Source organism: Orbicella faveolata, unplaced genomic scaffold, assembly GCF_042242905.1.
Source record: "Orbicella faveolata isolate gen_17 unplaced genomic scaffold, um_ofav_v1 contig_14, whole genome shotgun sequence".
Lineage (NCBI taxonomy): Eukaryota > Metazoa > Cnidaria > Anthozoa > Scleractinia > Merulinidae > Orbicella > Orbicella faveolata.
Genome location: NW_028301541.1, coordinates 13,727,506 through 13,742,648, shown reverse-complemented (window position 1 = coordinate 13,742,648; position 15,143 = coordinate 13,727,506). Strand labels below are relative to the sequence as shown.

General features: G+C 38.1%; 1 protein-coding gene across 3 annotated transcripts in view; it reads right to left on the bottom strand.

Moving 5' to 3' along the window:
- LOC110046818 (rapamycin-insensitive companion of mTOR-like) overlaps positions 1-15,143 on the bottom strand; it is a 43,026-nt gene that overhangs the window by 25,191 nt on the left and 2,692 nt on the right. For all 3 annotated transcript variants that reach the window (XM_020752534.2, XM_089286700.1, XM_020752535.2), the window contains exons 3-14: positions 14,472-14,569; positions 13,503-13,564; positions 12,319-12,450; positions 11,679-11,742; positions 10,825-10,951; positions 10,175-10,248; positions 9,419-9,514; positions 8,361-8,428; positions 7,128-7,195; positions 6,642-6,724; positions 5,868-5,955; positions 3,039-3,129 (exon numbers count right to left, since the gene is read on the bottom strand). In XM_020752534.2, coding sequence (XP_020608193.2) covers positions 3,039-3,129; positions 5,868-5,955; positions 6,642-6,724; positions 7,128-7,195; positions 8,361-8,428; positions 9,419-9,514; positions 10,175-10,248; positions 10,825-10,951; positions 11,679-11,742; positions 12,319-12,450; positions 13,503-13,564; positions 14,472-14,569 — 1,051 coding nt within the window. The remainder of the gene's footprint in view (positions 1-3,038; positions 3,130-5,867; positions 5,956-6,641; positions 6,725-7,127; positions 7,196-8,360; positions 8,429-9,418; positions 9,515-10,174; positions 10,249-10,824; positions 10,952-11,678; positions 11,743-12,318; positions 12,451-13,502; positions 13,565-14,471; positions 14,570-15,143) is intronic.

The following is a 15,143-nucleotide window of genomic DNA, read 5'->3' as shown; positions in this document are numbered from 1 at the left end:
CGCGTTAATGCGTGACGGCAAGGAGGTTGATTTCTCTTAGAAACCAGCAAAATGTCAATTCCACGCAACGTATAAGCTCAAAAATGTTGCTTTTAGGTCAAAAAAGGTTTAAATGTTGATTTCACGTTGACGCGTGACGGCAAGGATGTTGGTTTCACTTAGAAACCAGCAAAATGTCAATTTTACGCAGCGCATAAGCTCAATGATGTTGATTTCAGGTCTAAATAGGTTAAAATGTTAATTTGACGTTAACGCGTGACGGCAAGGATGTTGGTTTCACTTAGAAAACAGCAAAATGGTAGTAGCCCATGATGGGCTCCTGAAAATGGTAATTTCACGCAACGTATAAGCTCAAAAATGCTGATTTCAGGTCAAAAAAAGGTGTAAATAAAAATAAAATGAAACAAATAAACATTTCAATAAACACTTTTTCAAATACGGCAACGTCTTCAATGGCTAAAAAATCACGAGATAAAACATAGTTCTCGACAAACGCGATCGTAGCTTGATGTCACGCACCGCCATAACTTCCAAGCTCAAAATGCGCTGGTACCTCTTATGCCTGATGAGGATAACAACTTTGGCGGCTGTTTAGTTTTGGATTTAAGAATTTGATGACTCCACGTGAAAACGCTCTATAAATAGGGCTGACAGATTAACAGATTAACCCTTCTGCGCAACGTACGGGTCTCCATACATCTGCATGTCCCCTGATCCCAGAAGCTCAAAACACTACAAATCATGCCGATTTGAAATAAAATCAACGCAAACTGGATCACAGATCTGTTACAATCGATCGCCACTTGCTGACCATTATTATGTTTAAATCTAGTTACCAGTTCGAGAAACATCCGCAGAACGTAATCGCAATGCATGCCGGGAAGGGTCTTTACACCTCGTGCGCAGGAAGACATGGCGGTCGATACAAGACAAATTTTATAAGTCTAAAACCAGTTCTCGCTTTCCAAACTTTGACGCTAGCAACGCTTGGCAAATGGGCCACAACTCACCAGAGGGTATTTTTCTTGGGCAAGAACTGCTCTTGGACTTTGCTACCTGGCTCGATCTGACTTCGAACGCCGATAACACGATTACGGTATATCAGCTGCCTTCGAAGTTTCAGAACACATTTTGATTCTTTAAAACGTGCTGATGACTTACGGGTTTATCGAGGCTTTATGATGCCTCTCAACCACCAGGTAGGCACACAAGGTACTTTAAAACAATGCTTAAGATATTAGTTGACAGCGCTCTAATGCGGCACATCTCTTTTTTGTTTGATGGCATTTCGTTTGACGCTCGATCGATTCACGTGTTGTGTTCACGTCACAATAACCGGTGTAAACAATCCGTTCCCAGATTTCCGCTCTATATGCTGTGGGATTTGGTTTTGACTTCATACACTATAAACAGTCTGCCTGTTTGCTGTTCAACAAATAAACTCCTAAAGACATGGCTAGGAAAAGCCAAGTTTTTTGCCTACGTTTTAACTCAAAAACAAAGCAAAAACCAGCGACAAAAATACAGAACCACATTTTTTTATTACATTGAAGACCACATGCAAAACTTCAGCTAATTTGGAGCAAGAAAAAAGAAAAGCAACCAAAATCGTCACTTATCCCCTTTTATGACTAGCTTCTTCATATGTTCTTTTTTGTCGACTACTTCCCTAAGGCGGCAGAAGCCGTTAACGCAAAAACAGCCGACTGAAATTCCAGCGAATTAATTTGGTATCAAATACGATCGTTGATGTAAAATAACTGTGCAGTGGTAATCACAAAGCATCAATCTCTCAACACGTGTCAGCATTTTCTTTCATTTCTATTGGTTATCTTTTTATAGATCTGTCAAGTTCCACTATCGAAAAATTCACATAACGTGTTGCATTAGAGACCGCCACAACAAAAGTATTTACAATAACAGAATTCGCCGACATGTCTTTGTTTCGTATCTATCAGTGAATGTTCTGGCCAAATTTCAAGGAAAACTGTCGATTCTACATACCCTATTAATTCATTTAAAGAGGAGGGATTCTCTTGAAAAACGAGTGCAGGTTTTCGCCTTTTAAAGATTTATAAACATGTCTCGCCTTCTCAGAGGGATATGTCAACTCAAAATGCCGCCAGCCAGTGAAATAACAGAACCCCTAGCGTTCACAGTGAGGAAAGTTGAGCTTCGCGGTAAAGCGATAGTGTTACAGACACGTTTTAGACGCATACGTGTTAGGCCAGTGGTCAACAATAAAGGGCAAAATGGAGAAAAGCGATGTGCAACAAAACAAAAAGAAACTGAGGGGCAATTGCCAAAGCATGATTACAAAAAGGCACTCTTGACAGACATGAAATCTCAAATTGACAGTATTTGATATATGATCTCTGGATTAAGCTGTTTTCTACAAAAAGGTCGCTGAAGAGTCCATGCCTTTTGGGGATTATGACACCTTGAAGGTTTATTAACTTTTACTAAAAAAAACCTCTTTTTCCCAATAACTCGTGCACGTTTTTAATGTTTTATTTTCATTTTTTGGAAATGTTGCCTTGAATAATGAACTTTAATTTGGTTGGAAAAAAGAAAATTTAGAAAAAGTAGCCCCACGAAGGTTTGGAGTAACCTTAAGAAAGTATTTCCTAGGCAATCGTTGTCAGCATCATGTCACCTGTCATCCCATGCATACATATATGTATGCCTCTCTTCTCACCCATTTCATGTGTGGCTCGACCCCACAAAAAATTCAGTTAATCCACTATTAGAGTAGAATCGCCTGATTATTTGAAACAATCACTTGCAAAATGCTAGGTAAATTTGGTCCTTAATTTTTCAAACCTCCCCCAGTTTCCATTCCCATAATCAATAAAGACTTTGTGGGAATAAAATCTCAGACCATTTTAAATTGAATGCAAGGGAAATACACATTTTCCAGTTGAGAGCAAATTATCTGTTAGCTTTACAGTGAGGAGAAACAAGATCCTGATCATCTTTGGATTCCATAATTGACTTACAGATGACTTAGAGAAGCACTCTGAGAGAGATAAATGTACCTTCCTGTAGCCCTGTGTGGCAAAAGTGCTTTGGCTTCTTCTGCAACAAACCCCTCAGATAATTTCCAGTTATCTTGCATTTGACAAGGATCTGAAAGGTGTAAATATGACGAACTTATTTAGGAATTTCCATCACACATCTTATACCGCTGATGCAGGCATTTTTAATATTCATTATTTTTACTGAAATGTTCTGCTCGTCTTTTAACCTTTTCAAAAGCATAACATTCAAGTACCATTTCTCATTAGAATATTGATTACATGTAACACCTCTTTGTAACAGTTCAAATGCACTTGACAATAATCATTACATGAGGATAACTTGCTTTTCAAATTTAGACCAACACATGCTTGTGATAAGCAGGAAAACTGATTTTCTTTTCTCTTTCTTTTGGGGTAGTATCCTTACCGGGGGAGGGCAGAGGGTATTCCCTTGTATGAGCTATATAGGTATGTGTGGCCCCAAAGGGTATGGATTTTCAGCCATTTTGGTCATAAATAGGGTTAGTATTGATTTTAGCCTATTTTGGCCATTTTGGTCATAAATACACTCTGTAGGGCATGGCTTTTGCACTCCAGCCTTGATATAATAAATAATAATAAATAAATATTTATATAGCGCCTATCCATGCCTGCTCTAGGCGCTGTACAATTTGCCAAAATGATCTGTACTAATCTTAATAATTAAAAATGTGCATTTAAGAAAGTAATAGAAAGTAAAAATCGCTAAGAATAATAAGTTTTCTTAAAAAGATGAGTTTTGAGTTTAGATTTAAAAGAACTTAGATTGTCACATGAGCGGATAGAAACAGGTAGACTGTTCCAGAGTTCAGGAGCGGAAACAGCAAAAGCTCCAGAACCATATGTCTTCAGGTGAAAATTTGTGGGGTTAAGAAGTAATAAGTGTGATGATCGGAGGATTCTGGAAGGTTGGTAGTACGCTACTAGATCTTGAATGTAGACAGGAGATTGTTGATGAAGAGCCTTAAAGGTAAGTAACATAATCTTGAATCTAATGCGTTCAGAAATAGGAAGCCAGTGTAATTCTTTCAGTATTGGAGTGATGTGGTCGTACTTTCGGGAACAGGTGATAAGTCGGGCAGCGGCGTTCTGAACAGACTGGAGCTTTTTTAAAGCACACTTCGGTACATTGTACAAAAGAGAGTTGCAGTGGTCGAGTTTGGAAGACACAAAAGCATGGACCAGGATCTCGGTGGTTTTCGTAGATAAGAATTTCCTTATCCGGGAGATGTTGCGCAGATGATAAGAGGCTGATTTACAAATAGAACTGATATGCGGAAGCATAGTCATGGTACTGTCAAATATCACACCGATGTTTCTAGCAAATTGAGATGGCTGAATTATGTCTTGACCAAAACGGATTGGTGGTAGAGACTGCTGCGGGTTGTGTTTCGAGTATAGATAAAGAAGTTCCGTCTTGTCCTTATTCAGTTTTAGCTTGTTAAGAGACATCCACTTGTCAAGATCAGACAAACATTCCTCAATTTTTCCAACTGCATTAGTTAATTCGACATCGTTGTTTGTTGAAAAAGAGATATATAACTGAGTATCGTCAGCGTAGAAGTGAAATTGCATTTCGTGGTACCGTAGAATGTCAGCCAGTGGTGCAGTATAAAGTAAGTACAGGATAGGCCCTAGGACCGAACCTTGGAGGACTCCACATGGATATGGGTATGTTTTTAAGAGGAAGCCACTTTTTCATCATTATCAAAAAGAAAATTAACAAAAGCCCTTCACATATTATGTTTACGGTAATTTAACATTGGTCTGAACTAGGGAACTTATTATAACACAGGTCTAAAACAGGTTTTGATTTAATGGTCAGGTCATAAAAAAGGGTATCAGATAATAAATAGGGTAGGGAATATTGCAGCTTCTAGTCATAAGTAGGGTAAGAGTCTTGGGAAGCGGACTGCACACCCCCACCCAACTTTTCTGGTAGTACCCCCCCCCCCCCCCCCCCCACGAAGTATCTTATACCTCTTACACTGTACCAACTGAGTTTAAGGTCCATACTGCAAGTTACAGACTCAGTTTTTTCCCCCTGCGATTTATGGCCCTAGTGTGAAGCGTGCGGGCCATAAATTGAAGGGGGAAAAATGAGTATCATTCCACAACTTACAGTACGTACCAAGAAGATGAGTTTAGTAAGATATTTATTATAGCTCTACTGTGTTTCTTGTGGAGGCATGGTGGTCTCATGGTTAGCTTGCTCACCTCCAGATTGAGTGGCCTGGGTTTGAGCCCTAGCCAGGGACATTGTGTTGCATTCTTGGGCAAGACACTACTCTCACAGTGCCTCTCTTCATCCAGGTATATAAATGGGTACCAGCAAATCAAATGCTGGGGATAACCCTGCGATGGACTAGCATCCCATCCAGGGGAGATTGGAAAATTAATACTCCCACACTGGTCATTTCATGCTAGTGAAATTGCATATACTGTAAGTGCCGACCTGATGGGCCACTTGACTCGCATGCAGACTGTGTGTCTGACGGGTTCGGGAACAATTTCTAATTCTGCAGAATGGCTTCAAATTTCTGACGCACATCAAAAACAAAACAAGTTGATTTGAAATCATTGTGAGGTTGTTAGCATGTTTTAATACACAATTTAAAGCAAAAGAGAGGTTTAAACTTTTACTTCCTATAAAAGTTACAAACTCTTGGCCATAAATCACAAAAAAAGCTTTACATTTTAGCAGGCCGTACAGCAGAATATGGTCTGCTCAATTGACCAATCACAGTGCACATAGTAACTGAGAGATATAATAATTAAAAGTGCATTATTTTAATTGTTTAATCTTACCAACACTAAGAAGAGCAATATGAAAGTCATCTGTCCAATCAGGCTCCTTCAGCTGAAAGATCTCAAACAAGATATCCATGATTCCTTTCTACGAGCAGAAGAACACAGGGTTATTAGATCCACAGGTAAAGTGTGCTACAAAGCTAAAAGAGCCTGTACATTTTATAGGGCCTTGGTCACTCTAGAATCACGCCATGTTAAAAGACATACCAATAGCTTAAGTCTGCTACAAAGTTAAAGGAGCCTGTCCAATTTAAAGGTGCTTGGTTACACTAGAGCACATCATGTTTAATTAAAGGCCTACCAAAAGGTCATGCAAGGGTTTCAATAAGGTTTTAAACAAAAGACAAGAACTGCTGTTTTAGAGTGGTTCAATGGTGTAACAGGTGTATGAGCAACAGGTGAAAAAGCTATGTCACCTAGCTGGACCAAAATCAAGGACAATGATATGCTACATACAACAAAGTCCAATTGTGCAACATGTAAGCTTGGATTTCGTTTAATTCAAAGTGACCCTTTCCACAAACAGACTGTCCCCCCATCCCCCCTTCACTATTCTAAACAAAGCTACAAAAGGTGTCCCAAAAAATGCCCATACAGTAGATGTGATGAGTTTCAATTCTGCCCAATATTATATTCCAAAGGAAAATCAAGCAAGAGTTTGGGGTGTTTGCTTTTGGTGTGTTTCTATTTTAAAAGCAGTCAGGATACATATATTATGTACAACTGTATACCCTTGCTATGATGGTGTTCATATAAATATTAAGTTGTTACCCTAACATCTGAGTTTGGCAAACAAAAAACTCCCAGCAGTGACTGAACTCCTTTACCATCAGGACGGCACAGGCTGATAATACCTAGAATAAGAACAAAGTTACAAAAACAAAGGTCAGCATCAGAATTCAAACTTGCTGAACATGAACAGGCTAATTAAAGTGCCTATGAAATTGAAAAATATGTGGTGGGCAGCTGCTTATTTGAAAGGTTTTCAAAATAAGGAAGAATGACGTTTTCCTTTTTGGGATATCTTTTTTCGTTTTAAAGATATCGGCGTTTTTGCTTTATGCAAATTAGGAAAGTGATATCATAAGTAGTGCAAGTAAAACAGTGAAACAATGAATAAAGAATGTCTCTGGAAATATTAGAGCGGTGTTCTTCAAAATGTACATCACAAAAGAAACAAAATTCCAAATTTTAACAGTACCCTCAGTTAGCACAACAGTGCCAAATCTACTGATACCTAAAAGTCATTTATTTTACCTGACCAAGATCTAAAAATTGTCACAATGGCCATTTTACTAGCTTGTAACCGACCAGCTCTGTCTTCCCTTAAAACAAAGAGAAAGAAACTGCAATTATCAACAGAAGAAACTCAAAGACATTTTGTCAATCAGTAAGTAGGGCAAAATAATTCAATGCTCAATGATTAATTTGGTAATCTGTTGTACATTTTTAATTTAAAGTTAAACCTCCTGCAATTGGATACCCTCAGGACCTAAAAACTGTCCACTTAAGTGTGAATAGGAGGTAAGCAGATGCTTAACAATTACAGGAGATTTTCAACACATTCTAGCAGATGCTTGACCATATTTTATATTTTTCATTATTTCCAGTACAAGTCACAGCGGTTTTTTCAGCTAAAATTTCAGCACATTGGAATACTTAAATACTAATTTCCTCAAAGAATGTTGCTTGTTAAATTAGCCCAGATTGCCTTTAGCTTCCTACATGAAAATACACTTAGGCCAACTGGCCTACAATGCCAGAGCTCATTCTAGTTTTCAAAGCATGCAGTGATTAACTATAGTCAAGAGTATTACTGTCCCTGCCTCTGAATGGGATGCCAGTCCATGGAAGGCTAAACCTCAGCATTCCTTCACATGACCCTAGCAGCTCACTAGTACCCATTTATACTCATGGGCAAAGAGAAACATTGTGGGAGAAGAGTAGCAAAATTTTCCTGCTTACCCTTTGGGCAAACTCTAACTAGAATTTTCTCAAAAACATTCTCCCAAGAAACTTCATTCGCAACTCAGGAGAGTGACGGACAGAACCATTAGCTCAACAGGAAAATCCACTATTGGACATCCTGACTTTCTTTGCACACTAAATGATGCCAGCCATGACCTGTGTCACTCCAACCACAAGACAAGTGTACTAAGCATTACATCGTAGGTCACTTGACAGCCCACACATCCACCAATGGTGCACACTGTTTACTGCTTTAACTGATAACACGTTCAAGATTGCACTGAAGTCTTAAAAGGTGCTGTAAGTTGTGGTTCATACCCTCAGTACAACCTGTTATTTTCCTTCATTAGTACCATACACCAGTTGAACAAAGAAAAATACTCCATTTATATTGAAGCCAGGGTACAACTGAACTGCAACAAAGCCACTTACATGTACTGCAACTGTCAGCCTAATATGCAAGCAAATAATCTGAGCACGCATAAATGGAAAATCAATTACTTAACCATTGCGTATTGTTACCTTAAATGTGTTTCTGATGTATCAGGATTGTGTCTGTAGTGAAGATCAGTAAATGGAGCTAAAATGGACTACAAATTAAAAAACAAACAAATTTCTATTACGTAAAAGATGTGACCAAGGACAATAGCTTAATGAAACAAACTCCCAAAAGAAACTGTTACCAGTCAATCTCTCTCTATTTCTAAAAGTGAACTTGTTAGGTTATTTTTAATTGCAATTTTTATTATTGTTTTTGGTGTAGTTTTAGAGTTGGCATGATGTCCTCTGGATGTTCCCGATGTAATAACATTTAGATTTAGATTTAGATGTACTGTACATATAAGCCTCAAAAAGTTAGGTTTGGAAGAAATAACACCAACATTTCTTTAAAAATGTTAAACTTTAAATGTTTGATGTATATAGTAGTCAATGCGCTTCTTATCAGGCATGTTACTTAAACTGAAAGGAACAAATATTCCAAATAAACACAATAAGCTTAAAAATCCCAACTAGCGGGAGACAGACCAGTTGGTTATTTGAAAACTGACCAAGGAGATATGAGAGAGTGGGACTAAAACTCATGACCTCCTTATTTGAAGTCCAGCACCGTAATCACTTGGCTACGCTACATCCAACAGCCATGCTGTCTCCAAAGCTGTATCCAAGCTTATGTTAATCCTACTGTTCTTCATCCAGGGCAAGGAGCCAGAAGTAGTTAGCAATGACTTAATACACTGTCCTATTCTGCAAGGTCTACTTTGAAGACTAATAATAATTCATGGACAGCTGCTGGGTCAGCCTACTACATAATTAATAGAAACAACATATATCTCTATTGTCAAGTTCTCCCAGAAATATATAAGATTTGTACAGTGTTTCTACTGGATAGGTATACTTGTATGTGTAATTACACAAGTAAACAGTTAAAAACAAAGCTAAAAACCAATAATTATTGTACACTTAAAAGTTGGACACGTAATGAAACTATCAATCAAATCACCTTCAAATTTGTATTATGTAACATGACGTCATGAAATTATAAATTAAACAGCTCAATTTAACCATCCAACATAATATACCTCTAATCCAACATCAGCACGTACATAAGGCCTTGTTTCAGGGCTGCTCAAGAGATACAGTAATGTGGCCATCAAAGATTCATTAAACTTCTGCATCTGTTGAGATGAGATCACCTGGATTAATCAATCAATCAATTCAATAAATTCTGTTTATTTGCCTTTTTCCCTAGTATGATAGTTATTTACAACTATTTCAGTGTATGGCAAGGTGACCTCTAGAAACCACCAGGCTTTTAGGGTTAACAGGGCTGCAGTGGCATAGACCTTGAGCTAAGGGTGGGGGGGGGGGGGGGTTGTTTTGCTTGCCCTGCCGGCTTTTCTTCCTTCTGCAATTTCTTCTTTTTTTACTCAAAATAAGTGGGGGCTGGACCCCCCGGGCCCCTCCCCTAGACCCGCCACTGGGCTGTACATACATGTCTTTTCTGACCATTCCACGGCTATCATTAAGTATTAAGTCACCTGTAGCCTTGATCTTCACACCCTTAACAAACTTGTCCTCTTTTGAGTGATTTGTCTCAACTACAGGCAAGTTCACCCATAACATCAAGGGCCCATCAAACATACCCAGCCATAGCACATACTACGGGTTACGGCCCTTATTGACAGCTCTGACTGATTCAACCAAAAGAAACATATCCTCTTACAAGTTTAACCAATTGTTGATGAGCTAAATAATATGATAATCTTGATTGGAAATCTTTGTCAATGTATCTTTAAAAATGGCCCCATCCCTGAGTACTGCAAGGTTCAACATACCTGAGAGTCTAATACATTTCTTATGATAGTGTTTATGCCACCACAGTATGATGCAGTTGTGATGTTCTTTATGGCTGTATTAACAATTCAAAGAGATTTGTAATGGTTAACACTACTACAACTTGCACATCTACTGGTTGGGAATCAATGAAAATATTTTGGACGACAATTTGAGAAGCAAAAAATTGAGGACTGCACTGACTGTCCACCTTTTACAAGTATTACTGGAGCACTGCTATTAACATTGTACAATGTAAGTCAAACTAGTATAAGAAAAATGTTTCCAAAGGTGCATGACTTATCAACCACATACCGCTAAAAAGAAGGTACTTTTAAAGCTTTAAAAACAAGAAATTGAAGACAATTGACAGAGGTTTATGGGTTGACAACTAGCAAAATTCACAATCCACTTCGAGCTAAACAGTCTAAAATTAATACCTACAATGTACTTTTTCTGAAACAATTTTAATGATAAAGTTCTAATCAAGATGAAACTGTCATCACCTGCCTAATTAGCATTTTAAAAGCTACAGCTGCATTGAAACTTCTTCCAATTTACAAGTGGATTGATAAAATTACTAAATATAACTTTTGTTTTCACCTAATTAGTAACAACACAGGAAAAAAAGACTTATTAATGACTAAATTACCTAATTCACAGAGGGTGGCTACACAAGCATTTCGAAGCCTATCAGCATCATCACCTTCATCATTACCGACTGACACAAGAGTGGCTGCCATGGACATTGGACACAACTGAGGACTAACAGCAATCACCTAACAAGGAAAACACACAATCCTGATATAAAGACTTCCTTGTATCTACTTTGTTTGCTAATGATTGCAGAAACTGGATAAAAAACTGTGTCCAATTACAAACAATTCTAAAGATGTAATATAAATGCTAAATTCATCATAACTCGTGCACCAGTCTATGTAACCATTTTCTCAGCTATATTCCATCCAATTCAAGAGCACAAGTCTATGCAAGTTGGTGGTACATAGGCGAGTGATACAAAAATAATCTGAATTTGGCATTTTACGAATATTGTGGTTACACAGTATAGGCTGGAGAGTTAATAGGCCTTGACACAAGTTTTCACACCCAAAGTAGAACACAGAAGGTATGGTAGGTATTGTTTCATTGTTATTAATAAATAAAAATAAGTACAGAGACAAATCTTCAAACAAGCCATTCATTTGTTTAAAGAACTACCTAAAATTAGACTATATTTTAACAACCAATACCCACTCTCTTGTAGTTTGGGTGCAAAAGTTAGCATTACAGTGTGGCAAAACTCTAATGACTGACGACATATTGTCCATGCTTTGATAGCCAGTCACAATATGTTTTTTTTTTATGACATGTTCACCCTTGGATGAACTTGATGATACTGAATTGTGTCTACTGAACAACCTTGTTATGTTTGTAGTGCAGTTCATCCAAGCCAAGTAAACAATTTTTGCAACACTCATTTGATGAAAACCAGCTTTACTAACACACCTTGCGAATGAATCTTAATGCCTGCACACGTTCCACCTCAAAAGCATGTACCATATCCATGGACCTGTAATATAAACATGACTGTGTGGAAAACTCCTTGTGTAGAGCTTGTTTGTTTTCAGTTCATCAAATTATAAACAGAAACATGGAGGGAACTAATAACAGGGGCTTACCCAGAGGGCGTCAAAAGGGATTACATGTATGCATGACATGTAATGAGGGCAAAAATGAGTGTGTGACGAGTGAAAGGCAACTACAAGACATTGGGCAATTTGCGAATTTCTGAAACAGAAACATTGTTAAAAGAAGCCAAAAGTATGTGACATGCAAAGCAAGTATGTGACTTTGCTTTGCTACCCTCTAGCTAGCTTTTTGGAACAGAGCTGACCTACACCTGGCAGGGGGATCTAGAGGTATGTTACGTTCACAGTGAATTGTTTCAGGTAATTAAACTGCACCCTGAAATATTCTTTCCCCTTAACTTTGTGGTAATTTTATGATTGAATGTGTATTTTGACAACACTTAAGTCTGGACTATCCTCTTCTATATCAATGTTACACATTCAGCATCAAAAATTCCACAGGCTTCCCTTAATTCTAACTATTCCATTGATTGTGTAGTATTTTAAAACCACTTTACCTGACAATGAAGATGTCAATCCTGAATTCAAGCATTTTAGAAAGAGTTTTCTCGTCAGAAAACAGATGACGAAATGCTCTCAGTCCTGCTGCTCTCAATTCCTTTGCTGTTGAAACTAGAGGCAGCATTAAGCTACAAATTAAAAAGACAAAAAGCGAAATATAATTTGTCCTTGTATCCTGCAAAATCTTCTTAAACTAAGTTGTTAAAATGCAGTTTGAAAATATTTCTATTGACTACCTACTCATTATGATACAGAGCTTCAACTGAGAAGAGAAGCATTAAAAATAATAACAATGTGGACAATACTTACATGTAGCTGTAACATGGACTTATTGCTAGATTAATTAAGAACTTCTGTAAGAGCACTTAATAACATTCATGGGTAACAATTTACTCGAGCCTTAATGTTGGCACAAAATTCCAGCATTAATTTATAGTTTCACACATATGAAATAATTAAAAATTTGCCATGGCAACATGGCCTCATGGTTAGTGCGCTCGTCTCCGGATCAAGTGGTCCGGGTTCGAGCCCTGGCCGGGGACATTGTGCTGTGTTCTTGGGCAAGACACTTTACTCTCACAGTGCCTCTCTCCACCCAGGTGTATAAATGGGTACCGGCGAACTTAATGCTGGGGGTAACCCTGCGATGGACTAGCATCCCATCCAGGGGGGAGTAGAAATACTCCTAGTTGCTTCATGCTACAGAAACCGGGATAAGCTCCGGCCTGATGGGCCACTTGGCTCATATGCAGACTTTACCTTTACCATGGCAACATTTGGTGGTAAATTTCTTGACACAATAAACAAATTATAAAAAAGGTAATCAAATGGTATACTGAAAGTAAGCAATAACTTCACTTCAATTATTTGTCAAAATTCTAATACATGTAATTCCCCCTCACCTAAAGGCCTGGGAATTATTAGAATTTTGCCAAAATGGGCGATATATTATTTCCTTTATTCCTTCATTCCTTCATTCCTTCATTCCTTCATTCCTTTATTTTCAAATTTCAACATTTGATTACCCATACTAATCACAGGAAGGGGCAGAGGACTGGATGTTAAGAAGTTTCTGGCACTGAAAGACATTCACCTAGAAGAATTATTTTGAAAGAACTTGCCTACATTGTAGATGTTTACATTGACGCTTGTGTTGTTTAAGAGTAATTATGTCACCTACCATTTAATGATCTCCTCCAGAGAGTAACCAAAGTTAGCATTCTCACCCACATTTTGAATTAACTGTTGAAAAGGAATTGAAAGTACATTTGAGTCATAATGTAGTCTAAAAAATCCAAAAGAAAAATAAAGATTTTGTCTTAAGAGTGATCCATCATACAGCCCTTATGCAAATGATTTATGCAGAGCTCTCAAGTCTCAAGCATTGAGCGTGAGACTCACCCAAACAAATCATCCAATAAAAAGAAAATTCTGGGATCTAAACAGTTGCTTTCACAGCATCACATTTCTGCTCAGAATGAACGAAAACACGTCTTAGCTACTTCCATTTTTCAAAATTTCCCAGGGGAACATGCCCCCAGAACCCCCTAGCAGGGTGACGCCCGCAGCATCACAAACAACAGCTACACCATCAAAGATCTCACTCTTTACCAACAAATCAACTTGAGAGTTCTGAAATATGTTACCTCACACTTGCTAATTTCACCCCCAAGCCTTGCTTTAGTTTGTTGCTCATGGACGAACTCCAGAAGAAGCAAAGATCAAAAGAACACACAAGAGCTGGCACTTAATACAATCTTTAAGGAAATTCTGCCTATAAATGATTGGGGGTGAATTTTAACAACTAACATAATCATGCATGCACAAGGCCTATTACTAGCTAGCAAATAGTATGATCTGTGGCCCTGTGGCCCACTGAGGGCTATAAGGAATGATGAGGATGAAATGGTACCATCTGGAGTAATAAAATTTCACACTCCTGGGAAGAGAGAGGAATAATAAGAATCAACAGTTTTGTCAAAGAACTATTACAGTAGCTTCCCAGATGAGCGCTCACTAAGGATCAGCTGATCTAAGATCTAGAAACTAACATGTCAACCATAAGACCACTGCAGCAACTCCTACAAAAAGTATGATAAATGAATCTAGTGTTGAGAGTGTGTATGTGGTACACACTCATAAATTATACCTTTGTGAAGTTGTTGATGTAACCCATTCGTTTGACTGTGGACATCATCTCTTTGGTGGTGATTTGGTACAAAAGGTCTTTCATGTTGTCAGCAGGATCTGCAAGTAAAAGACACTATAAGATAACTTCCATAACAGTGAAGCCAGTATTGATCCCTTCAATATCTCATTAGGTAGTCTATGTATGCTTGGGCCAGAGTATCCAATGCTTATGGAACTTAAACTGTTTCTACAGCATGATGTAACCACATGTATGGGTATCTGTGCTCCTCCTGGATGAAATGCTAGTCAGTAACAGATTATCTCCATTATTTTGTCATATTGCGATAACACTTTCCAGCTACACTTCCTCTCCTAGGTGATGAGAAGTACATTCCAGTACTGTATTGGGGATATGTAAACTCTTGGTTAGGCCAAGTGAGTAGGGGACCTAGTGTTCTTTTGTATACCCACCTGCCTCAGGGCAAATCTTTAAAAAGGTCCATATCACTGGAGCTTATCAGTTTCTTTAGCATGAAATAACTAGGAGTATTTCAAACTATTCCTGCCTGGATGGAATGCTAGACAATCACAAGGTGACCTCCCAGTATTAAATTTGTTGGTAACCACTTATACACCTGAGTGGAGTGAGGTACTGTTGTAAAGTGTGTTGCCCAAAAACACCATGCAATAA